General features: G+C 43.8%; 1 protein-coding gene across 2 annotated transcripts; it reads left to right on the forward strand.

Moving 5' to 3' along the window:
- The first annotated feature begins 986 nt into the window (after positions 1–986).
- LOC311117359 (syntaxin-12-like) lies at positions 987–8120 on the forward strand. 2 transcript variants are annotated; one of them, XR_014611603.1, is made up of 11 exons: positions 987–1135; positions 2049–2243; positions 2390–2459; positions 2645–2744; positions 3053–3190; positions 3304–3347; positions 3474–3579; positions 5209–5281; positions 5640–5722; positions 6263–6856; positions 6952–7517. XR_014611603.1 is itself a non-coding variant. In XM_084157513.1 (10 exons), the coding sequence occupies exons 2-10, from the start codon at positions 2144–2146 to the stop codon at positions 6353–6355; spliced, it is 807 nt and encodes a 268-aa protein (XP_084013639.1). In that variant the 5' UTR covers positions 987–1135; positions 2049–2143; the 3' UTR covers positions 6356–8120. The 2 variants fall into 2 exon arrangements, 1 of the variants encoding a protein (XP_084013639.1); XM_084157513.1 differs by having other exon boundaries at positions 6263–8120.
- Positions 8121–25024: the final 16904 nt, after the last annotated feature.

A 25024-nucleotide genomic window follows, 5' to 3' on the forward strand; every position in this document is an offset into this window, starting at 1 on the left:
ATGGTGTATATAATGACATGTTCATGTGCTAGTCAGAACTAGGAAACTCGGACATTTCTGCCTTGCTAACTGGTTGAACTTGGACGTTTATAACTACAACCAGTTAGCAGGTCGCACATTTCCTAGTTCCGACTGGCATTTGAATGCGGCATAAACACTTCATCGCTGACGCTATGTATTGGCGGTTGAGAGGCTTTGAAGCCACGGGTCGGGGTTATTGGCACTCTCCTGTAGGAGCAGCCCTCTATAGGAATGAATGGAATTCTACAGTATTTCAATTAAATGTTTTAAGGACAAAATTACATGTATTTAAGTCTTGTTTGTTGTTGTTGTAGTGGGGACAGTAACATTAGTATTCTCCAAAAAAAATACTTGAAGGATTTAAAAATATATATTTGTTAATTTTTTTATGTTGAGCTCACATAACTTAAAAGTATGCATTACGGTGTCTAATAGAATAAACGTGTCAAAAACTAATGTAGACATTAAATAAATGCAATTTTATAGCTTACAAAATATTTTCTACAATGGAGTACCACAAAAATGGCTGCGCGGTGGATTAACGCAGCGGTCCCTGTCAGCAGAGAGGAAGAGGAAGCGAGAGGCTCAACTCGGTGGAACTCTGTCTCCCTCCAGCAGGTGGCGTTTTTTCGTTTCGCCATTTGGTCAGCAACAAAAAAAATGGCTTATTTCCCACGTGAGGTTTATTTGATCGATTAGAAGTTTCGTAATGCTTAAATTGTGACGAGTGTACTGATATAACTTTGAGAAAAAAACACTTATGAGAGTTGTCTCGAGATGGCTATGCATATTCAAGACATGAGGCTAGTAGCATAGCATCTCTCCATTGAATACAGGCGGTTGACGTCAACAGTCATCGAATATTCAAAAATAGATTACAATAATGAGATGTGTCCACCAATCCAAAGAAAGGATAGGCGGGAGCTAGACAGCCGGTCGTGCCGCTTTGTGGACAACGACTCACATTGTTAGGGCGGAGAGACGTGTATCTTGTCAGTATATCCATCATCTTGCTGTCTGTCATCCAGGGTTTATAACGTCATTGGTGTTGGGAGGGTGGCTTCTTGACGAAGGTACAAAGTGGATGTTTTAAGTGCTACGGCCCGCAAAACAAGTAAGAATTTATTGTTTTCCTTTTTCAAGTGAACTACGTTAATGTATAGCTCACGGTGAAATTAAAAAGCCACATTTTGTTGACACGGTTCTCCAATTCGCAGTGGAGTTGACTTCCTCACCATATGGTTCTGTATTAACTAACGTTGCTAGCTAACGGATATTTACAGCAGCTTCAGACTCAGAGATGCCTGTCGGCAATCATAGTCGTCATTTCAATTATACAAGTTAGAGAGACAACTCATCATTAGATGGCTTTTATGTTTATTAGCACGTAGTTAGCTATCTAGTTTTATGGATAACCTGAGTTAGTTGGGTAACTTGCTACATTAGTTAAATCTAGTTAGCGATCTAAGGCTAACTGTAAATCATTTGATTTACCTAACGTTAGCTAGCTACATTCTGAAGGAAATACCTGGTAACTAGGGCAAACTCTTGCTTGTGTCCTACTTTGAGCTAGCTAGCCAGAGATTGAGGATGTATGTGGCAGTCTGATGATGTTTTGGGAGTGAGTATCTGCTCTTCATTGTCACTCTGTGTTTCCTGGAACGCCCCTGTCTAATGGGTGTGAGGAACAGAAAGTCGATTTCCTAATGGTTGTCCTAGATAGCGTTTCCTAGTAAAGGTATTGTTGAACTGGCCCGGACATATTGCAAAAGTGTGAAGAGTCATTACTTTTAACAGATACTGTTGTAATGGCAAATCATACTTCGTTATGAATCTATGACAGCACTTCTCTCCAGTTAGGACTAGGCATTTAACTGTTATGTAACTTGTGACACATTTTATTAGGCCTATTTTAGGACGAACTTGCCTGATAAGTTTGATAACACTGTTTATCTCTGTACTCTCAGTTATGTATTGATAGCAAGATAGCAAAACAAAAAACTAGTTCCTACTTTCTCCTCTCCCAGAGTTTTCACCCACCCACCTACATTCCCAATATACCTGCCACCCAGCCCCCAACAGTCTTCACCCTGAGGCCTAAGAGCACACCACACAGGTAGCAATGTCTTCCGGTAAAGCAGACCGCTATCGCACACAGCCACGGGACTCCAATACCCTCATCCAGACATGCAGCTCCAACATCCAGAAGATCACACAGAACAGTACGTATTGCTGCAGAAAGACAGTGGACAAACCCAGGGTAGAAGATTTAGTAATTAAGATAATTCAGTCAGGACTTTGTAATAATCTATGCTAGATGTATCCTATAGCTTACAGTTTAGAGAATGTATTTTTTCACCCTTCCCAGCTGCCCAGATAAAGAGCATGGTGAATCAGCTGGGGACGAGGCAAGACACCAGCGAACTGCAGGACCGTCTGTAAGTATTCTCAGTGTTTTGCTTGTACATACACCGACAAACGTATTAATAAACATGCATCCATACACTGTCAAACTTATTTATGCGCCGAACACAGAACAGAACATATGTGTGTGTTCTATGTTACTCTCTGAGAGTTTGGTATCTCCCCTACTGACTTTGGACATCGGTTCCTGTTCCTTCAGGCAGCAGATACAGCACTTTACCAACCAGCTGGCCAAGGAGACCAGCAAGCACCTGAAAGACCTGGGCGCCGTCTCACTATCTTCAGCACCTTCAGAGCAGGTCAGTATCTGTTCCAATGAGTTTGTGTGTGACTGACTCCTCAACGATGACATTGGGTAACCTTTGTGTGTTTGAATGGCTCCAGGTTGAAGTTTCCCGTAGGTACAGATCTAGCATCAGCCCCCCCCCCCCCCCAATCCTAACCTTAACCATTACTGGGAGAAATGCAAAACCTACCCAAGATCAGTGTATATAGGGGCAACTTCACCCTACACCACTCCTTGACAGTGACAACTCCTTGACAGTGACAACTCCTTGACAGTGACAATGTTTAGAATGACCCATTTCTTCTTCTTCTCAACCCACAGAGACAACAGAAGATCCAGAAGGACCGGCTGGTGAATGATTTCTCCGCTGCCCTCAACAACTTCCAGGCCATACAGCGCCAGGCAGCGGAGAAGGAGAAGGAGTCTGTGGCCAGAGCCAGAGCTGGTTCCCGTCTCTCAGTAAGGCTTTGAAAATGGATAGAATGCAGAATGTAAAACCATTGGCAGGTTTTCTATTTTCAAACTTTCAAGAGGATATTTGCTTTATGTGATGTCTGGTTCCTCTCTGTCAGGCTGAAGATGGTACCTCTGAGGAACAGCTCGTGTCTTTTGATAAGTACGTTCAAGCTTCTCTCTCAAAGGAGGATGTTTTGAAACTTATCTACTCCAGGATATGGTTCCTGATTTCTTAAATATCTCCTCTTCTCCATATGTGTTTTCTCGCTGTCTTTCTTTTCTGTAGCCAAGATGATTGGGGTCAGACAACCACACAGACGACAGAGGAGGCCATAACAGAAGAGGACTTGGAGCTTATCAAGGAGAGGGAGACTAACATCAGACAGCTGGAGGTAAATCTCTGTCTCTCTCTGTCTCTCTCTCTCTCTCTCTCTCTCTCTGTCTCTCTCTCTCTCTCTCTCTCTCTCTCTCTCTCTCTCTCTCTCTCTCTCTCTCTCTCTCTCTCTCTCTCTCTCTCTCTCTCTCTCTCTCTCTCTCTCTCTCTCTCTCTCTCTCTCTCTCTCTCTCTCTCTCTCTCTCTCTCTCTCTCTCTCTCTCTCTCTCTCTCTCTCTCTCTCTCTCTCTCTCTCTCTCTCTCTCTCTCTCTCTCTCTCTCTCTCTCTATCTATGTATCTCTCTCTCTCTCTCTCTATCTATGTATCTCTCTCTCTCTCTCTATCTATGTATCTCTCTGTATACCAAACATTAGGAACACCTTCCTAATATTGAGTTGCACCCCCTTTGCCCTCAGAACAGCCTCAATTCGTCGGGGGCATGGACTCTACAAGGTGTTGAAAGCGTTCCACAGGGATGCTGGCCCATATTGACTCCAATGCTTTTCACAGTTGTGTCAAGTTGGCTGGATGTCCTTTGGGTGGTGGACCATTCTTGATACACAGGAAACTGTTGAGCGTGTGAAAACCAGCAGCGTTGCAGTTCTTGACACAAACCGGTGTGCCTGGCACCTACTACCATACCCCATTCAAAGGAACTTAAATATTTTTGCCTTGCCCTCAATGGCACACATACACAATCTACGTTTCAATTGTCTCACGGCTTATAAATCCTTCTGTAACCTGTCTCCTCCCCTTTATCTACACTGATTTGAAGTGGATTTAACAAGTGACATCAATAATGGATCATAGCTTTCACCTGGTCAGTCTATGTCATGGAAAAAGCAGGTGTTCTTAATGTTTTGTATACTCAATGTATACATCTTTCTCTCCCTCACTACATAGGGTGCTGGTCAAACTAGTGCACTGGGGAATAGGGTGCTGTTTACAGGGGGTTTTCTGTATAGAAAAGAGTTGGGCCACCTAAGTGTGTTTTCAGGCTGCCTATGTCCAAACAGTAAAACAATTACATCTTTGCAAAATACTTTCCGGGATGGAAATACGTTTTCAGTGTAAACTTAAACAACTTTAAGTTATGCATTCAGGGGTATTTTTGTCATGGCATGGGGCCCCCATTGATTTTCTTATGTTTGAGTCACTCAGATAGCATAAGCCATGGCAAGATGTGTAGAATTTCAGGAAATTAGCATTAAAGCTGCATATATTCTCTCAGCCTCATGGCAAAATGTGTATAATATCAGGAAATTAGCTTTAAAACAGCAAAACTATGTCACCGCGGGCAACGGGAGAGCCTCTAAAATGTTCTGTAAGGGACCGCACCAATTGGCCACGCCCCCGCCACATCCACCACCTAAGCCCCATTTTGATCCAGGAAAAAAACCTGATTTTAGGATTCAGCCGGTGCCTGGGGACCAGACCAATGCCTATGTTCATCATGTGGCATAAACAGGAATGCATTACCTTTCTCATTGTGTTATATTGTGTTATTTCAGCATTACCTTTTTGTTGAGTTGTGTTATTTCAGCATTACCTTTCTCATTGAGTTGTGTTATTTCAGCATTACCTTTATCATTGAGTTGTGTTATTTCAGCATTACCTTTCTCATTGAGTTATGTTGTGTTATCTCAGTCGGACATCTTGGATGTGAACCAGATCTTCAAGGACCTAGCAGTGATGATCCATGATCAGGGAGATATGATTGGTGAGTCCCATCACTGTTGTAGTACTGGAGTCCAGTGCCCAATCAGTGACTTCCTTCATAAAACCCACCACTCTAAAACATGGATTTGAACTCTCTAAGAGTATGATTAGGTTTCCGTATATACACATGCTTACAGTTAGAAAGCTGACCCCAAAAACATCTGTATTATTGGAGCAAACTCTGCTGATTGTCTTGTTTTGAAATAAAAATGCATATATGTGTTTAAAAAATAAGCTGACCCACCATAAGGCAGAGACAAGCTGACCCACCATAAGGCAGAGACAAGCTGAGGCACCATAAGGCAGAGACAAGCTGAGGCAGTGTGTCTGAACCTCTTCTCCTTGTGTTTCCACCACAGACAGCATAGAGGCCAACGTGGAGAGTGCTGAGGTCCACGTTGACCGAGGGACAGAACAGCTCCAGAGAGCCGCGTACTACCAGGTAAGGGGAAATATCACTGTTGCAGAGTAAGACTCTACTACCAGGTAGGAGGAAATATCACTGTTGCAGAGTAAGACTCTACTACCAGGTAAGAGGAAATATCACTGTTGCAGAGTAAGACCCTGTGTCCACTGCTAGCTAGCAGTGGCCGCCGATAAAATGAGGGGGCCCATTAATTTTCAATAGGAGTGTCTCGCGCCAAACTGAGCCAGGTGAGAGGAACTGAGCCAGGTGAGAGGAACTCGCTGAGCAATGTGTGAACAGAATGTACAGTAATTTGGGGAAAGCTGAACATTCTGCACATTCCCAGCGATATCATGGCGCGATTGACCAATTGAGGCTCACTGTAGCTTTCAGACTGCTGGATTGGCTGTTGATCCCTTTGCCCTTTAGAACAGCCTCAATTCGTCAGGGCATGGACTCTACGAGGTTTTGAAAGCGTATAAACTGAGCAGTATAATAAGAGTCTGGTAGCAGCAGTTTGTTTCTGCTTGTCACCACCCACCATCCATCCCATCCCTCTGCTCTGTCTCCCCTCAGCTAAAGTCCCGTAAGAAGATGTGCATCCTGGCCGTGGTCCTGTCCATAGTACTAACCATACTGGGCATCATCATCTGGCAAGCCACCAAATGAAGAGAGACCACCCCCGACCTGAAACACTAGCCTGGGATGGGATCCCCTGAGCGGTAAGAGAAGGGGATGCCCGGGCTAGCTCACTGTTGGCAGAGGTCAGAGGTCAGGGGTCAGTGGAGTGGCATCAGGGGCAAAGGGATGGGTCTAGGATGTAATCTTACCTGTTACCTGACATTCCCCACCTGAGCTCGAGACCTCCATCTAACCTCCTCTCTCATTTTACCCTGAGACAACGCAGTAGTATTTATATTCAAATGAAGGAGAGTATTGGAGTGAGATGGGGTGGGAGAGTGGATTAATAGGAACATATAATCTTATGATCTGTTTCAGTTCATTTTGTGATATTTACTGCACTAACACTAACATTTATTGTATTTCCAAAAGCAGAATTATTGTTATTATTGTAGGGGTGTAAATGATTTTTGTAACCTGTACATTTCCGTCACCTTTCTGGTGTGTAAACAGTTTAGAGTCCCACACTCCATTCAAGTAACAGGAGAGGTTTCACGAACACAGATTAAGCCTAGTCCTCGACTAAAATTCATTTTCGATGGAGATTCTCCATTGAGCATGAATTTTAGTCCATGCGTGACTAGGCTTAATCTGTGTCGAGGAAACCACCCCATAGTCCTTATATTGCTCAGGTGAGATGAGGTTCTGATAGCAACTTTGTTTTATCCAACTGTATACATGATAATAACAAAGTCTGGTCGTAATAAATATATTTATTAACACCGTTGCAAGAGCAAACCAGTTGCCGGAATGTTTTTTAGTCGAGGACTAGGTATAATCTTTGTCAGGGAAACCAGCCCCCTTGCGGTAGTATTATGTAATGCAACTTTTTTTTCCTCACGGTTCCTCCCTGCCTTAAGAACATGTTAGCAGAACAGGGACTTATGTTGTAGATGGTGGTGATGACTGGATGTGATGATCATAGTTGTATATGTGCTGTAAAACTGAACTTATGACTGATTTTCTCATTATGATGCAACTCTTTTGTGTGTGTATATATATTACAAAATCTTGGACTATAAACCATTTTGAATATTTTCCGGGTAAGAAAGAAATATCTGTTAAATGCAACCACAGTTTTAAATCTACCTGTTTTGTATTGATTTCAATGGCTTCTATCGGTATTTATAAACAAAAACTACTTCCAACACTTCGTTCTAAAGGGTTATTTATTTTGGTGTGCTTTTGAATGTTCAAGAAATGTAGTGGTTCGCACACAATTTCCTTTTTTATGTTTTGTTCTTTTCTTTTTACAGCAGGGATGAAAGATTAACCCAAGTTTCAGTGTGTTTTGTATTTCAGTGTGTTTTGTATGTTGAAGGTGGAAAACAAAACACTGTCCTGTAGGCAGTGTAATATGGTGGCCAGTAGGAGTCAGTGGAGCTCTGAATACAGGCGCAGGAGAAGATGGAATGTTCATGGAAAAGCTGCAAACTGCTGATTTCAACCATCTGTTTACATCTGGTTCAGATTCACTGTATCCACGTAGATTCACACTGAATGGCCAATAAGAATGGAGTAGAGTTTAATTATTTCAGTACCAATGAAACAAGTTGAAATGTATACCGTGGTTTTATAGTTTGTACAAGGATGCACATTTAGTTGACAAGTAGGTAAGATGCCTATTTGCATCAGCAGAAGCAGTCTTCACAAGTCTGTCTATATACAGTGCCACAAGTATGTTCTGTTACATCCTGTCCTTCAGAGTGGGATGATTCCCTTAGTGTGTTTCATTAAAACAGACATGAACATGGCCCAAGTCGTTGATTCTCACTGTATTCATCTGCTTCTACTGGTTCTGAAACGTCCCGCTGAGTCACTGCCATACATACAGGCCCCTTTAGATCCAGCACTCCAATGTATTGAGATTATTCCAGACAAACAACACCAGACAGGCGGTGAATCCCAAACCACCCCCTCGCCGCTACCATCTTGCCCTCCGTTGTCATGTGTTCCTTACTAAACTATGAGGGTGATTTAAGCACCACAGGTAACTTCCACAAAGCTGCGAATGATCTGAGAGACGAGGCAAGAAGGGCCTTCCATGCCATCGAAAGGAACATAACATTTGACATCCCAATTAGGATCTGGCTAAAAAAATACTTGAATCGGTTATAGAACCCCATTGCCCTTTATGGTGACAGGGGACTACAGTCCATTACGGCTTTCAAAGGAAGACCCAGCCGTGATCTGCCCAATGATGAAACTCTTCCAGGCGAACTTGAAGCATTTTATCCACGCTTCGACAATAACAACACCGTACCGTGCGTGAGGGCCCCCCCCCCCCGACACAGAGGACTGGGAGATCTCGCTCTCCGAGGCCAATGTGATTATGGTCTCTAATCAGGTCAACACTCGCAAGGCTGGACTAAATTCCGGGGCGCGTTCTCAGAGCATGCGCAGATCAGCTGGCAGGCATCTTCACATATTTCCAACCTCTCCTTGTCCCAGTCTGTATTCCCCACGTTTTAAACTGACCACCATCATTCCTGTTCCCAAGAACTCGTAAGGCTTCATGCCACAATGACTACCGCCCTGTAGCGCTCACATCTGTAATCATGAAGTGCTTTGAAATGCTGGTTATGGCGCACACAAACTCAAATCATCCCAGACACCCTAGACCCACTTCAATTTACATACAGCCCCAACAGATCCATAGACGACACAATTTCAATTGCATTCCACACTGCCCTCACCCACCTGGATAAGACGAATACTTGTGTGAGAATGCAGCAAAGTGTTCAACACCGTAGTCTCCTCCAAGCTCATCACCAAGTTTAGGACTAGATCCTGGACTTCCTGACGGGCCGACCCCAGGTGGTGAGGGTAGGCAACAACACATCTGCCACGCTGACCCTCAATACAGGGGCCCCACAGGGGTGTGTGCTTAGTCCCCTACTGTACTCCCTGTTTACCCACGACTGCAACACCATCATCAAGTTTGCTGACAAAACAACGGTGGTAGGCCTGATCACAGGCGACGATGAGACAGCCTTCAGGGAGGAGGTCAGTGACCTGGCAGTGTGGTGCCGGGACAACAACCTCTCCCTCAACGTCAGTAACACCAAGGAGCTGATCATGGACTACAGGAAACGGGGGGGGGGGGGGACACACGCCCCCATCCACATCGATGGGGCTGCAGTGGAGCAGGTCGAGAGCTTCAAGTTCCTTGGTGTCCAAATCACTAAGGATTTTAAATGGTCCACTCACACGCGCACAGTCGTGAAGAAGGCGCAACAGCGTTCTTCCCCTTTAGGAAGTTGAAAAGGTTTGGTATGGGCCCTCAAATCCTCAGAAAGTTCTAAGGCTGCACCATTGCTTGGTACGGCAACAGCACAACCTGGTCTCAGATAATTGTTTATTATTCTGTATGTAAATCCGAGACACTCCATTTAGTATGATACAGCTGAAGTCGGAAGTTTACATACGCTTTAGCCAAATACATTTAAACTCAGTTTTTCACAATTCCTGACATTTAATCCTAGTAAAAATTCCCTGTCTTAGGTCAGTTAGGATCAACACTTTATTGTAAGAATGTGAATTATTTTATTTATTTCATCACATTCCCAGTGGGTCAGAAGTTTACATACACTCAATTAGTATTTGGTAGCATTGCCTTTAAATTGTTTAACTTGGATCAAACGTTTCGGGTAGCCTTCCACAAGCTTCCCACAATAAGTTGGGTGAATTTTGGCCCATTCCTCCTGACAGAGCTGGTGTAACTGAGTCAGGTTTGTGGGCCTCCTTGCTCGCACACGCTTTTTCAGTGCTGCCCACACATTTTCTGTAGGATTGAGGTCAGGGCTTTGTGATGGCCACTCCAATACCTTGACTTTGTTGTCCTTAAGCCATTTTGCCACAACTTTGGAAGTATGCTTGGGGTCATTGTCCATTTGGAAGACCCATTTGCGACCAAGCTTTAACTTCCTGACTGATGTCTTGAGATGTTGCTTCAATATATCCACATAGTTTTCCTTCCTCATGATGCTACTCTGTTAATTATTTATGCATAGTCACTTTAACTCTACCCACATGTACATATTACCTCAACTAGCCGGTGCCCCCGCACATTGACTCTGCACCGGTACCCCCCTGTATATAGCCTCCCTACTGTTATTTTATTTTACTTCTGCTCTTTTTTTCTCAACACTTTTTTTGTTGTTGTTGTTTTATTTCACTTTTTTATTAAGAAATAAATGCATTGTTGGTTAAGGGCTGTAAGTAAGCATTTCACGGTAATGTCTACACCTGTTCTATTCGGCGCATGTGGCAAATTTGATTTGATTTGATGCCATCTATTTTGTGAAGTGCACCAGTCTCTCCTGCAGCACAGCATCCCCCACAGCATGATGCTGTCACCCCCGTGCTTCACGGTTGGGATGGTGTTCTTCGGCTTGCAAGCAAACCCCTTTTTCCTCTAAACATAATGATGATCATTATGGCCAAACAGTTCTATTTTTGTTTCATCAGACCAGAGGACATTTCTCCAAAAAGTACGATCTTTGTCCCCATGTGCAGTTGCAAACCGTAGTCTGGCTTTTTTATGGCGGTTTTGGAGCAGTGGCTGCTTCCTTGCTGAGCGGCCTTTCAGGTTATGTCGATATAGGACTTGTTTTACTGTGGATATAGATACTTTTGTACCTGTTTCCTCCAGCATCTTCACAAGGTCCTTTGCTGTTGTTGTGGGATTGATTTGCACTTTTCGCACCAAAGTACGTTCATCTCTAGGAGACAGAACACGTCTCCTTCCTGAGTGGTATGACGGCTGCGTAGTCCCATGGTGTTTATACTTGCGTACTATTGTTTGTAAAGATGAACGTGGTACCTTCAGGCATTTGGAAATTGCTCCCAAGGATGAACCAGACTTGTGGAGGTCTACCATGTTTTTTCTGAGGTTTTGGCTGATTTCTTTTGATTTTCCCATGATGTCAAGCAAAGAGGCACTGAGTTTGAAGGTAGGCCTTGAAATACATCCACAGGTACACCTCCAATTGACTCAAATGATGTCAATTAGCCTATCAGAAGCTTCTAAAGCCATGACATCATTTTCTGGAATTTTCCAAGCTGTTTAAAGGCACAGTCAACTTAGTGTATGTAAACTTCTGACCCACTGGAATTGTGATACAGTGAATTATAAGTGAAATCATCTGTCTGTAAACAATTGTTGGAAAAATTACTTGTGTCATGCACAAAGTAGATGTCCTAACCGACTTGCCAAAACTATAGTTTGTTAACAAGAAATTTGTGGAGTGGTTGAAAAAACTAGTTTTAATGACTCCAATCTAAGTGTATGTAAACTTCCGACTTCAACTGTATGTTACCTATGGTTACATAAGACAGATGGTTACTTATGGCAAAAACGAAAGTAGGGTGGTTGGTCAGGGTAGATGGGTGGGTGTATAATTAAAACGTTTAGCAACCCAAAGGTTGTGAGTTCATATCATCATGGCCAACTATAGCATTTTAGCTAATTAGCAATTTTTTAACTACTTACCACTTTTTAGCTACATTGCAACTACTTAGCATGTTAGCTAACCCATCCCCTAACCTTAACCCTTTTAGCTAACCCTTCACCTAACCCTAACCTTAACCCTTTAACCTAACTCCTAAACTTAACCCTAACCTTAACTAATTCCTTGCCTAGCTAACGTTAGCCACCTAGCTAGAATTGGTAACATATTGTACCACCTCTGGCCTGCTGGCCCCCCTACCTCTGCGGAAGCACAGTTCCCGCTCAGCCCAGTCAAAACTGTTCGCTGCTCTGGCACCCCAATGGTGGAACAAGCTCCCTCACGACGCCAGGACAGTGGAGTCACTCACCACCTTCCGGAGACATTTGAAACCCCACCTCTTTAAGGAATACCTGGGATAGGATAAAGTAATCCTTTTACCCCCCCTTACCCCACCCCAAAGAAAAAAGAAAAAAATATATATATATACAGTGGGGAGAACAAGTATTTGATACACTGCCGATTTTGCAGGTTTTCCTACTTACAAAGCATGCAGTCTGTAATTTTTATCATAGGTACACTTCAACTGTGAGAGACTGAATCTAAAACAAAAATCCAGAAAATCACATTGTATGATTTTTAAGTAATTAATTTGCATTTTATTGCATGACATAAGTATTTGATACATCAGAAAAGCAGAACTTAATATTTGGTACAGAAACCTTTGTTTGCAATTACAGAGATCATACGTTTCCTGTAGGTCTTGACCAGGTTTGCACACACTGCAGCAGGGATTTTGGCCCACTCCTCCATACAGACCTTCTCCAGATCCTTCAGGTTTCGGGGCTGTCGCTGGGCAATACAGACTTTCAGCTCCCTCCAAAGATGTTCTATTGGGTTCAGGCCTGGAGACTGGCTAGGCCACTCCAGGACCTTGAGATGCTTCTTACGGAGCCACTCCTTAGTTGCCCTGGCTGTGTGTTTCGGGTCATTGTTATGCTGGAAGACCCAGCCACGACCCATCTTCAATGCTCTTACTGAGGGAAGGAAGTTGTTGGCCAAGATCTCGCGATACATGGCCCCATCCATCCTCCCCTCAATACGGTGCAGTCGTCCTGTCCCCTTTGCAGAAAAGCATCCCCAAATAATGATGTTTCCACCTCCATGCTTCACGGTTGGGATGGTGTTCTTGGGGTTGTACTCATCCTTCTTCTTCCTCCAAACACGGCGAGTGGAGTTTAGACCAAAAAGCTATATATTTTTCTCATCAGACCACATGACCTTCTCCCATTCCTCCTCTGGATCATCCAGATGGTCATTGGCAAACTTCAGACAGGCCTGGACATGCGCTGGCTTGAGCAGGGGGACATTGTGTGCGCTGCAGGATTTTAATCCATGACGGCGTAGTGTGTTACTAATGGTTTTCTTTGAGACTGTGGTCCCAGCTCTCTTCATGTCATTGACCAGGTCCTGCCGTGTAGTTCTGGGCTGATCCCTCATCTTCCTCATGATCATTGATGCCCCACGAGGTGAGATCTTGCATGGAGCCCCACACCGAGGGTGATTGACCGTCATCTTGAACTTCTTCCATTTTCTAATAATTGCGCCAACAGTTGGGCAGCCGAGCGGAAATGGAGGAAAACTAGACTCCCTGCGGACCTGGCATCTTTTCACTCCCTCCTCTCTACATTTTCTTCATCTGTTTCTGCTGCTAAGGCCACTTTCTACCACTCTAAATTCCAAGCATCTGCCTCTAACCCTAGGAAGCTCTTTGTCACCTTCTCCTCCCTGCTGAATCCTCCTCCCCCTCCCCCCCTCCTTCCTCTCTGTGGATGACTTCGTCAACCATTTTGAAAAGAAGGTTGACGACATCCGATCCTCGTTTGTTAAGTCAAATGACACTGCTGGTCCTGCTCACACTGCCCTACCCTATGCTTTGACTTCTTTCTCCCCTCTCTCTCCAGATAAAATCTTGCGACTTGTGACGGCCGGCCGCCCAACAACTTGCCCGCTTGACCCTATCCCCTCCTCTCTTCTCCAGACAATCTCCGGTGACCTTCTCCCTTACCTCACCTCGCTGATCAACCCATCCTTGACCGCTGGCTATGTCCCTTCCGTCTTCAAGAGAGCGAGAGTTGCACCCCTTCTCAAAAAACCAACACTCGATCCCTCTGATGTCAACAACTACAGACCAGTATCCCTTCTTTCTTTTCTCTCCAAAACTCTTTAGCCAACTCTCTTGCTATCTCTCTCAGAATGACCTTCTTGATCCAAACCAGTCAGGTTTCAAGACTGGTCATTCAACTGAGACTGCTCTTCTCTGTGTCACAGAGGCTCTCCGCACTGCTAAAGCTAACTCTCTCTCCTCTGCTCTTGTCCTTCTAGACCTGTCTGCTGCCTTTGATACTGTGAACCATCAGATCCTCCTCTCCACCCTCTCCGAGCTGGGCATCTCCGGCGCGGCTCACTCTTGGATTGCGTCCTACCTGACCGGTCGCTCCTGCCAAGTGGCGTGGCGAGAAGCTGTCTCCGCACCACGTGCTCTCACCACTGGTTTCCCCCAGGGCTCAGTTCTAGGCCCTCTCCTATTCTCGCTATACACCAAGTCACTTGGCTCTGTCATATCCTCACATGGCCTCTCCTATCATTGCTACGTAGACGACACACAACTAATCTTCTCCTTTCCCCCTTCTGATAACCAGGTGGCGAATCGCATCTCTGCATGTCTGGCAGACATATCAGTGTGGATGACGGATCACCACCTCAAGCTGAACCTCGGCAAGATGAAGCTGCTCTTCCTCCCGGGGAAGGACTGCCCGTACCATGATCTCGCCATCACGGTTGACAACTCCGTTATGTCCTCCTCCCAGAGTGCGAAGAGCCTTGGCGTGACCCTGGACAACACCCTGTCATTCTCCGCTAACATCAAGGCAGTGACCCGATCCTGTAGGTTCATGCTCTACAACATTCGGAGAGTACGACCCTGCCTTACACAGGAAGCGGCACAGGTCCTAATCCAGGCACTTGTCATCTCCCGTCTGGATTACTGCAACTCGCTGTTGGCTGGGCTCCCTGCCTGTGCCATTAAACCCCTACAACTCATCCAGAATGCCGCAGCCCGTCTGGTGTTCAACCTTCCCAAGTTCTCTCACGTCACCCCGCTCCTCCGCACACTCCACTGGCTTCCAGATGAAGCTCGCATCTCCTGCAAGACCATGGTGCTTGCCTACGGAGCTGTGAGGGGAACGGCACCTCCGTACCTTCAGGCTCTGATCAGTCCCTACACCCAAACGAGGGCATTGCGTTCATCCACCTCTGGCCTGCTGGCTCCCCTACCTCTGCGGAAGCACAGTTCCCGCTCAGCCCAGTCAAAACTGTTCGCTGCTCTGGCACCCCAATGGTGGAACAAGCTCCCTCACGACGCCAGGACAGCGAAGTCACTCACCACCTTCCAGAGACATTTGACATGCTTCCGGAGACCTCTACATGCTTTGTAAGTAGGAAAACCTGCAAAATCGGCAGTGTATCAAATACTTGTTCTCCCCACTGTATATATATTGTAAAGTGGTTGTCCCACTGACTATCATAAGGTGAATGCACCAATTTGTAAGTCGCTCTGGATAAGAGCGTCTGATAAATGACGAAAATGTAAATGTACTTTCTGCAAATTCGTAACATATAATACGAATGGGCGATGTACATCCACAAATACATACAATACGAAATGTAACATATCGGGTGTTTCCTCTGATTTACGTACAGAATAATATGAAATGGTCTGAAACCAGGTTGAATCCCATGGCGCTACAGAGGGTGGTGCGGACAACCCAGTACATCACTGGCGCCGAGCTCCCTGCCATCCAGGACCTCTTTATCAGGCGGTGTGAAAGGAAGGCCTGGAAAATCGTTAAAGACTCCAGCCACCCAAGCCATAGACCAGGTATCATCAACTAGATTAATCCGTGGGCCGATTTTTCTAGAGCGGATGATCGGGGGGCTTGAACATAATTACAAATAATTTGTGCTGCAAATTGACCGCAAGAAGCCTAAACAGATATAACGTTTGACTAAAACATAATAATTTTAAAACCTTGCTTACATTTGTATACAATCACGTGTCTCTCTATTATGTGTGAGAATACTTGGGAACAGATATTTTAAATTAAAACTTGGAGCTGATTTGTGTTTTTACAGTCTTTTATGTCATTGTGCCCCCCCCCCCCCCCCCCCCACCTTGCCCCCCACAATTGAATATATTTTTTATTATTTTTTTGCACACACATTTATACTGACTCTACACACGCACATACAATCATCATTTACGCTGCTGCTACTCTGTTTATCATATAGTCTGTTGCCTAGTCACCTTACCCCTATACATATCTACCTCTATCACTCCAGTATCCCTGCACATTGTTAATATGGTATTGGAACTGACCCTGTATATAGTCACCTGACCCCTATACATATCTACCTCTATCACTCCAGTATCCCTGCACATTGTTAATATGGTACTGGAACTGACCCTGTATTTAGCTTCTTACTTTCTCCTGTTCTTCTTATTTCTATTTCCTGTGTGTTTCTGTTCTCCCTTCTGTTACGTTTAGTGCTACGTTGATATTGATTACTGCATTGTTGGGTTTGGAGCTTGCAAGAATGGCATTTCACTGTACTTGGAGGGAAATAAGTATTTGACCCCTCTGCAAAACATGACTAAGTACTTGGTGGCAAAACCCTTGTTGGCAATCACAGAGGTCAGACGTTTCTTGTAGTTGGCCACCAGGTTTGCACAGATCTCAGGAGGGATTTTGTCCCACTCCTCTTTGCAGATCTTCTCCAAGTCATTAAGGTTTCGAGGCTGACGTTTGGCAACTCGAACCTTCAGCTTCCTCCACAGATTTTCTATGGGATTAAGGTCTGGAGACTGGCTAGGCCACTCCAGGACATTAATGTGCTTCTTCTTGAGCCACTCCTTTGTTGCCTTGGCCGTGTGTTTTGGGTCATTGTCATGCTGGAATAACCATCCACGACCCATTTTCAATGCCCTGGCTGAGGGAAGGAGGTTCTCACCCAAGATTTGACGGTACATGGCCCCGTCCATCGTCCCTTTGATGCGGTGAAGTTGTCCTGTCCCCTTAGCAGAAAAACACCCCCAAAGCATAATGTTTCCACCTCCATGTTTGACGGTGGGGATGGTGTTCTTGGGGTCATAGGCAGCATTCCTCCTCCTCCAAACACGGCGAGTTGAGTTGACGCCAAAGAGCTCAATTTTGGTCTCATCTGACCATAACACTTTCACCCAGTTCTCCTCTGAATCATTCAGATGTTCATTGGCAAACTTCAGACGGGCCTGTATATGTGCTTTCTTGAGCAGGGGGACCTTGCGGGTGCTGCAGGATTTCAGTCCTTCACGGCGTAGTGTGTTACCAATTGTTTTCTTGGTGACTATGGTGCCAGCTGCCTTGCGATCATTGACAAGATCCTCCCGTGTAGTTCTGGGCTGATTCCTCACCGTTCTCATGATCATTGCAACTCCACGAGGTGAGATCTTGCATGGAGCCCCAGGCCGAGGGAGATTTTGTGTTTCTTCCATTTGCAAATAGTTGTCACCTTCTCACCAAGCTGTTTGGTGATGGTCTTGTAGCCCATTCCAGCCTTGTGTAGGTCTACAATCTTGTCCCTGACATCCTTGGAGAGCTCTTTGGTCTTGGCCATGGTGGAGAGTTTGGAATCTGATTGATTGACTGCCTCTGTGGACAGGTGTCTTTTATACAGGTAACAAACTGAGATTAGGAGCACTCCCTTTAAGAGTGTGCTCCTAATCTCAGCTCGTTACCTGTATAAAAGACACCTAGGAGCCAGAAATCTTTCTGATTTAGAGGGGGTCAAATACTTATTTCCCTCATTAAAATGCAATTCAATTTATAACATTCTTGACATGCGTTTTTCTGGATTTGTTTGTTGTTATTCTGTCTCTTACTGTTCAAATAAACCTACCATTAAAATTATAGACTGATCATTTCTTTGTCAGTGGGCAAACGTACAAAATCAGCAGGGGATCGAATACTTTTTTCCCTCACTGTATGTGCACATCATTACAACACAGTATATAGCCATAATATGACATTTGACATGTCTCTATTCCTTTGGAACTTTTGTCAGTGTAATGTTTACTGTACATTTTCTATTGTTTATTTCACTTGTAAACAAATGTTTTCCCAAAGCCCTCTGAACTGAAATTGAATTGACTTCCAGAGAGTGGCGATGGGATCAATAAACCAATAGGCCTAAACTTCGGGACAAACTCCTGACTTGAATGATACAATTCATGTTCCACTTTTAATTAATAAAAGGAGCATGACATTAGGTAAAACGCTGTATGGAAACCCAAAAAGAGTGTGCAGTGTGACGCAGCGGAGACCATCTGCAAAGTTGAAGATTGACTCTTTTGATAAGGAGGTGGAGAGGTTTAAAACCAGCTGGCAGAGCCTCAGCCCTGCTCCTTGATCGACAGAGAGAACACAGTGTTCAGAGTGGAAAATGACAAGGTACACTCCTGCCCGCTCATTACACTCCTGCACGGGGCCAAGCCGCAGCACAGGGCCAAGCCACAGCACAGGGCCAACGCCACTTTTCCCCTCTTCACATACTTGCAGTGTAGAGGTCCTACTGTCATGTAACAAGCTCTGCTCCTGTGGTGCTGGCTTCCCTGGTCATACTGGCCAACAAGCTCTGCTCCTGTGGTGCTGGCTTCCCTGGTCATACTGGCCAACAAGCTCTGCTCCTGTGGTGCTGGCTTCCCTGGTCATACTGGCCAACAAGCTCTGCTCCTGTGGTGCTGGCTTCCCTGGTCATACTGGCCAACAAGCTCTGCTCCTGTGGTGCTGGCTTCCCTGGTCATACTGGCCAACAAGCTCTGCTCCTGTGGTGCTGGCTTCCCTGGTCATACTGGCCAACAAGCTCTGCTCCTGTGGTGCTGGCTTCCCTGGTCATACTGGCCAACAAGCCCAGGAAAGCTTCATCAATCATCTTGCATCACGGTCTGGGGTGTATTCATTCATTCAGGCCCGGTCCTGTCTGATTTGCCGAACCTAGGTGAGACCAAAAAAAATGACTGCCCTCCTCCCATCCCTGCAAAGTAGAATAGCCTAGGCTATACAGTGTCGGCCCACAATGCACTTTAATGAATACCTATCCATGTGGTAGCCTACCGTTTGTAAAACAGGCTGTTGCATTGGCTTTATAGTCTTGATACCTGGCAAAGACATAAGACGAATCATTTTAGCTCTTCAAGCTCTGATTATCAGCTACCATTTGGCAGCGCACCCTCAAGTAAATTGAAATACATTTGCCGGAATTATATAAATACTTTACAGAAATAAATAAAATCATTCAAAATACTTCACCAGAGAGCATGACTTAGCCACAGAGGATCATTAGCTTCTTAAAAAAAAAATAGCTGTGGATTGTTTCAAATCACAAGCAAGTAGGTCTATGCCCTAGTTGGGCAGCACACATGGCAATAGGCCTAGCTGATTATTGACTTGCAGCTGTCAGTGAAAAACATCTCAAATATGTGTGCAGATAATGTGTCTTGAGTATAATATGAAATGTTGAGACAAGAAGAAGGGGAGGGGTGGGTGGATATAGGTACAGCTCTCTCCAGAATGCACTCAGCTCTCCAGAATGCACTCAGCTCTCCAGAATGCACTCAGCTCTCCAGAATGCACTCAGCTCTCCAGAATGCGCTCAGTTCTCCAGAATGCGCTCAGCTCTCCAGAATGCACTCAGCTCTCCAGAATGCACTCAGCTCTCCAGAATGCACTCAGCTCTCCAGAATGCACTCAGCTCTCCAGAATGCACTTAGCTCTCCAGAATGCACTCAGCTCTCCAGAATGCGCTCAGTTCTCCAGAATGCGCTCAGCTCTCCAGAATGCGCTCAGCTCTCCAGAATGCACTCAGCTCTCCAGAATGCACTCAGCTCTCCAGAATGCACTCAGCTCTCCAGAATGTGCTCAGCTGTCTCTTGCAATTCTTGCGTATTAATTGTTTCATTGTGTGAATTGTTTGCCCTTCGATTATTTATTTGTATCAATTCCCCATTGCATATGTCACCAGTTTGTAAAACAGGCTGTTGCATTGGCTTTATAGTCTTGATACCTGGCAAAGACATATGACGAATCATTTTAGCTCTTCAAGCTCTTCAAGCATTCTGGAGAGCAGTAGTACATTTACCATTAATTCCCGTCATTTGGTTACATTCATTTCTATTAATGCATATATTAATTACAGTCATTTACCATTCTCATTCTCGGAGTGGAAACTTTGCAGAATTCACAACCTGCTACGCTGCAAGAAAAATGGTAGGATACATTCTTAACTTCTCCAAACGTGAAACTCACGCTCAGCCTATAAGCTACCCAAGTTTATCAGGCGTTGTAATATCTCGGAAAATGCAGTTCGTAGCCTATTTTTGTGTTTTTTGTTTTTTACAATACAAAACATCCACATACAAACAACAACATAAAGACGCAAACAAACATCTACAACATCACACCTGCTCACACCCCCCTCTCCAGCTCCCGCATCACTCTCCGCCACATGGCCTCAAACTGCACCATTTTGTTTCTCTCCGTCGCCCCACAAACTTTCAACACTCGTCCTCCCGAGTGGCAGTGTTGGCACTGCATCGCAGTGCTAGCTGTGCCACTAGAGATCCTGGTTCGAATTCAGGCTCTGTCGTAGCCGTGCGCGACCGGGAGACCCATGGGGCGGCGCACAATTGGCCCAGGGTAGGGGAGGGAATGGCCGGCAGGGATGTAGCTCAGTTGGTAGAGCATGGCGATTGCAACGCCAGGGTTGTGGGTTTCAAATCGAAACTTCTTTTGAAAATACCTACATTGGTCAGTCCAAAATTGCTTTTTAATTCTGTCATGGAAATAGCATGTGCATCTTCAGTATGTACCCATTGTTTCTCTTTAGTGCATTTAACTACACGTCGCAAGTAAAAGCCTTGGGTGGCGAGTTGACACAATTCCAAGTCTGGAAGGTTAAAACCACCCTCTGACTCGGGAAGATGTAAAACGTTCCTTTTTATTCTATGAATTTTATTTGCCCATATAAAGTCTGTTATGACTGGGTATACTTTTGTAAAGAATGCCTTTGGTGGGGTAATTGGTATTACCGAGAATAAATATACAACCTTTGAGAGCCATGCCATTCTGAAGAGGTTTATGCTACCTGTAAGATTTATGGGAAGATTGTTCCACTTAATTAGATCTGCTTTCATATTGTTGAGTAATGGGATCAATTTATCTTTATATAGTTATTGTTTGTTGTCACTTATTAAACATCCTACAGTGCGTTAACAAAGTATTCATACCCTTGACTTTTTTCCACATTTTGTTGTGTTACAAAGTGGGATTAAAATGAATTTAATCGTCATTTGTTGTCAACAGTCTACACAAAATACTCTGTGATTTCAAAGTGGAAGAAATAGTCTAACATTTGTAAAAAATAAAACATTAATATATCTTGATTACATAAGTATTAAACCCCCCGAGTCAATACATGGTAGAATCACATTTGGCAGTCTTTCTGGGTAAGTCTCTAAGAGCTTTCCACACCTGGATTGTGCAACATTTGCCCATTAATCTTTTCAAAATTCTTGAAGCTTTGTCAAATTGGTTGTTGATCATTGCTAGACAACCATTTTCAGGTCTTGCTATAGATTTCCAAGCGGATTTAAGTCAAAACTCTAATTCAGACACTCAGGAACATTCAATGTCTTCTTGGTATGCAACTCCAGTGTAGATTTGGCCTTTGGTGTTTGAGGTTATTGTCCTGCTGAAAGGTGAATTCATCTCCCAGTGTCTGGTGGAAAGCAGACTGAACCAGGTTTTCCTCTAGGATTTCGCCTGTGCTTAGCTCCATTCCATTTATTTATTTTCCTGAAAAACTCCCCAGTCCTTAATGATTACAAGCATACCCATAATATGATGCAGCCACCACTATGCTTGAAAATATGGAGAGTGGTACTCAGTAATGTGTTGTATTAGATTTTCCACAAACATAACACTTTGTATTCAGGACAAAAAGTTAATTGCTCGCTTAATTTCTTTGAAGTTTTACTTTAGTGCCTTGTTGCAAACAGCATGCATGTATTGGAATATTTTTATTCTGTACAGGCTTCCTTCTTTTCACTCTGTCAATTAGGTTAGTATTGTGGAGTAAATACAATGTTGTTGATCCATCCTTAGTTTTCTCCTATCACAGCCATTAAACTCTGTAACTGTTTTAAAGTCACCATTGGTTTCATGGTGAAATCCCTGAGCGGTTTCCTTTCTCTACGGCAACTGAGTTAGGAAGGACGCCTGTATCTTTGTAGTGACTGGGTGTATTGATACACCATCCAAAGTGTAATTAATAACTTCACCATGCTCAAAGGGATATTCAATGTCTGATTTTTTATTTTTATTTTATTTGTATCCATCTACCAAAAGGTGCCCTTCTTTGCAAGGCACTGGTCTTTGTGGTTGAATCTGTGTTTGAAATTCACTGCTCGACTGAGGGATCTTACAGATAATTGTATGTGTGGGGTACAGAGATGAGGTAGTCATTCAAAAATCATGTTAAACACTATTATTGAATTAGTCCATGCAACTTATTATGTGACTTGTTAAGCACATTTTTACTCCTGAACTTATTTAGGCTCGCCATAACAAAGAGGTTGAATACTTATTGACTCAAGACATTTCAGATTTTAATTTTTAATGAATTTGTAAACATTTAGAAAAGCTTAATTCCACTTTGACATTATGGGGTATTGTGTGTAGGCCAGTGATTTAAAACAATCTCTAAATTTAATCCATTTTAATTTCAGGCTGTAACACAACAAAAAGGAATAAGTCAAGGGGTGTGAAAACTTTCTGAAGCAACTGTAAGTATTTGACATTTTTTGTGGTTAAATCATGAGTTATTTTTGTTCCTATTGACATTATTTATTTTCATGTTAATTTTATGTCCTAAGATTTTAGAGTATTCTGAAAATATTTGTAGCAAAATGGTTCAGGTATATCAGTAGATCATCTGCAAATAACTTTAGTTTATATTCATGTTTACCGATCTGATTACTGATCCCTGTCACGTTTGTGTCCTATGTAATTATTTCTGTAAGCGGTTCAATTGCCAGTGCAAACAGGAGAGGGGAGAGAGGACATCCCTGTCTTGTGCCCCTTTCTCAAGCAATTCAATCAGATAATGTATTATTTGTGTATATTTTTGCTTTAGGATATTTATGTAATATTTTTATAAAATGTTTTATTTCAGCTGGAAAAGTGTAGCCTATTTTCTTCTTCTCCATGATCAGATCAGAAATTGACGAATAGGCCTACAAACTTGCAATCGCTAATTATCATGACAATTTAGCCAAATAAGTGAAACTCCCGGACAGCAGTTGTGAGTAGCCTAATTTCATTCCACAGGCTATTGTCCATTTCATTTTGACCTGTCCTGTTTTTAGAATATGATGTGTTTGTTCATTATCTCTCATTGACTTCTCCCCTTACTCTGAACAGCCCCCACTGTCAACAGCAGACCATATACATGGGCTCTGTTTTCACTGTCAACAGTAGACCATATACATGGGCTCTGTTTTCACTGTCAACAGTAGACCATATACAGTGGGGAAAAAAAGTATTTAGTCAGCCACCAATTGTGCAAGTTCTCCCACTTAAAAAGATGAGAGAGGCCTGTAATTTTCATCATAGGTACACGTCAACTATGACAGACAAAATGAGAAAAAAAAATCCAGAAAATCACATTGTAGGATTTTTAATGAATTTATTTGCAAATGATGGTGGAAAATAAGTATTTGGTCACCTACAAACAAGCAAGATTTCTGGCTCTCACAGACCTGTAACTTCTTATTTAAGAGGCTCCTCTGTCCTAAACTCGTTAACTGTATTAATGACACCTGTTTGAACTTGTTATCAGTATAAAAGACACCAGTCCACAACCTCAAACAGTCACACTCCAAACTCCACTATGGCCAAGACCAAAGAGCTGTCAAAGGACACCAGAAACAAAATTGTAGACCTGCACCAGGCTGGGAAGACTGAATCTGCAATAGGTAAGCAGCTTGGTTTGAAGAAATCAACTGTGGGAGCAATTATTAGGAAATGGAAGACATACAAGACCACTGATAATCTCCCTCGATCTGGGGCTCCACGCAAGATCTCACCCCGTGGGGTCAAAATGATCACAAGAACGGTGAGCAAAAATCCCAGAACCACACGGGGGGACCTAGTGAATGACCTGCAGAGAGCTGGGACCAAAGTAACAAAGCCTACCATCAGTAACACACTACGCCGCCAGGGACTCAAATCCTGCAGTGCCAGACGTGTCCCCCTGCTTAAGCCAGTACATGTCCAGGCCCGTCTGAAGTTTGCTAGAGTGCATTCGGATGATCCAGAAGAGGATTGGGAGAATGTCATATGGTCAGATGAAACCAAAATATAACTTTTTGGTAAAAACTCGTCGTGTTTGGAGGACAAAGAATGCTGAGTTGCATCCAAAGAACACCATACCTACTGTGAAGCATGGGGGTGGAAACATCATGCTTTGGGGCTGTTTTTCTGCAAAGGGACCAGGACGACTGATCCGTGTAAAGGAAAGAATGAATGGGGCCATGTATCGTGAGATTTTGAGTGAATAGCTCCTTCCATCAGCAAGGGCATTGAAGATGAAACGTGGCTGGGTCTTTCAGCATGACAATGATCCCAAACACAACGCCCGGGCAACGAAGGAGTGGCTTCGTAAGAAGCATTTCAAGGTCCTGGAGTGGCCTAGCCAGTCTCCAGATCTCAACCCCATAGAAAATCTTTGGAGGGAGTTGAAAGTCTGTGTTGCCCAGCGACACCCCCAAAACATCACTGCTCTAGAGGAGATCAGCATGGAGGAATGGGCCAAAATACCAGCAACAGTGTGTGAAAACCTTGTGAAGACTTACAGAAAATGTTTGACCTGTGTCATTGCCAACAAAGGGTATATAACAAAGTATTGAGAAACTTTTGTTATTGACCAAATACTTATTTTCCACCATAATTTGCAAATAAATTAATTAAAAATCCTACAATGTCATTTTCTGGATTTTTTTTTCTCATTTTGTCTGTCATAGTTGACGTGTACCTATGATGAAAATTACAGG

Source organism: Coregonus lavaretus (genome assembly GCF_964263955.1).
Source record: "Coregonus lavaretus genome assembly, chromosome: 3".
Classification (NCBI taxonomy): Eukaryota; Metazoa; Chordata; class Actinopteri; order Salmoniformes; family Salmonidae; genus Coregonus; species Coregonus lavaretus.

Bases quoted from the DNA above. Each gene is read 5' to 3' on its own strand.
- LOC311117359 (XM_084157513.1), top strand. From the start codon at position 2,144: ATGTCTTCCGGTAAAGCAGACCGCTATCGCACACAGCCACGGGACTCC. The intron at 2,244-2,389 runs GTACGTATTGCT...CACCCTTCCCAG, and splicing joins CCAGAAGATCACACAGAACA to CTGCCCAGATAAAGAGCATG. The intron at 3,580-5,208 runs GTAAATCTCTGT...GTGTTATCTCAG, and splicing joins CTAACATCAGACAGCTGGAG to TCGGACATCTTGGATGTGAA.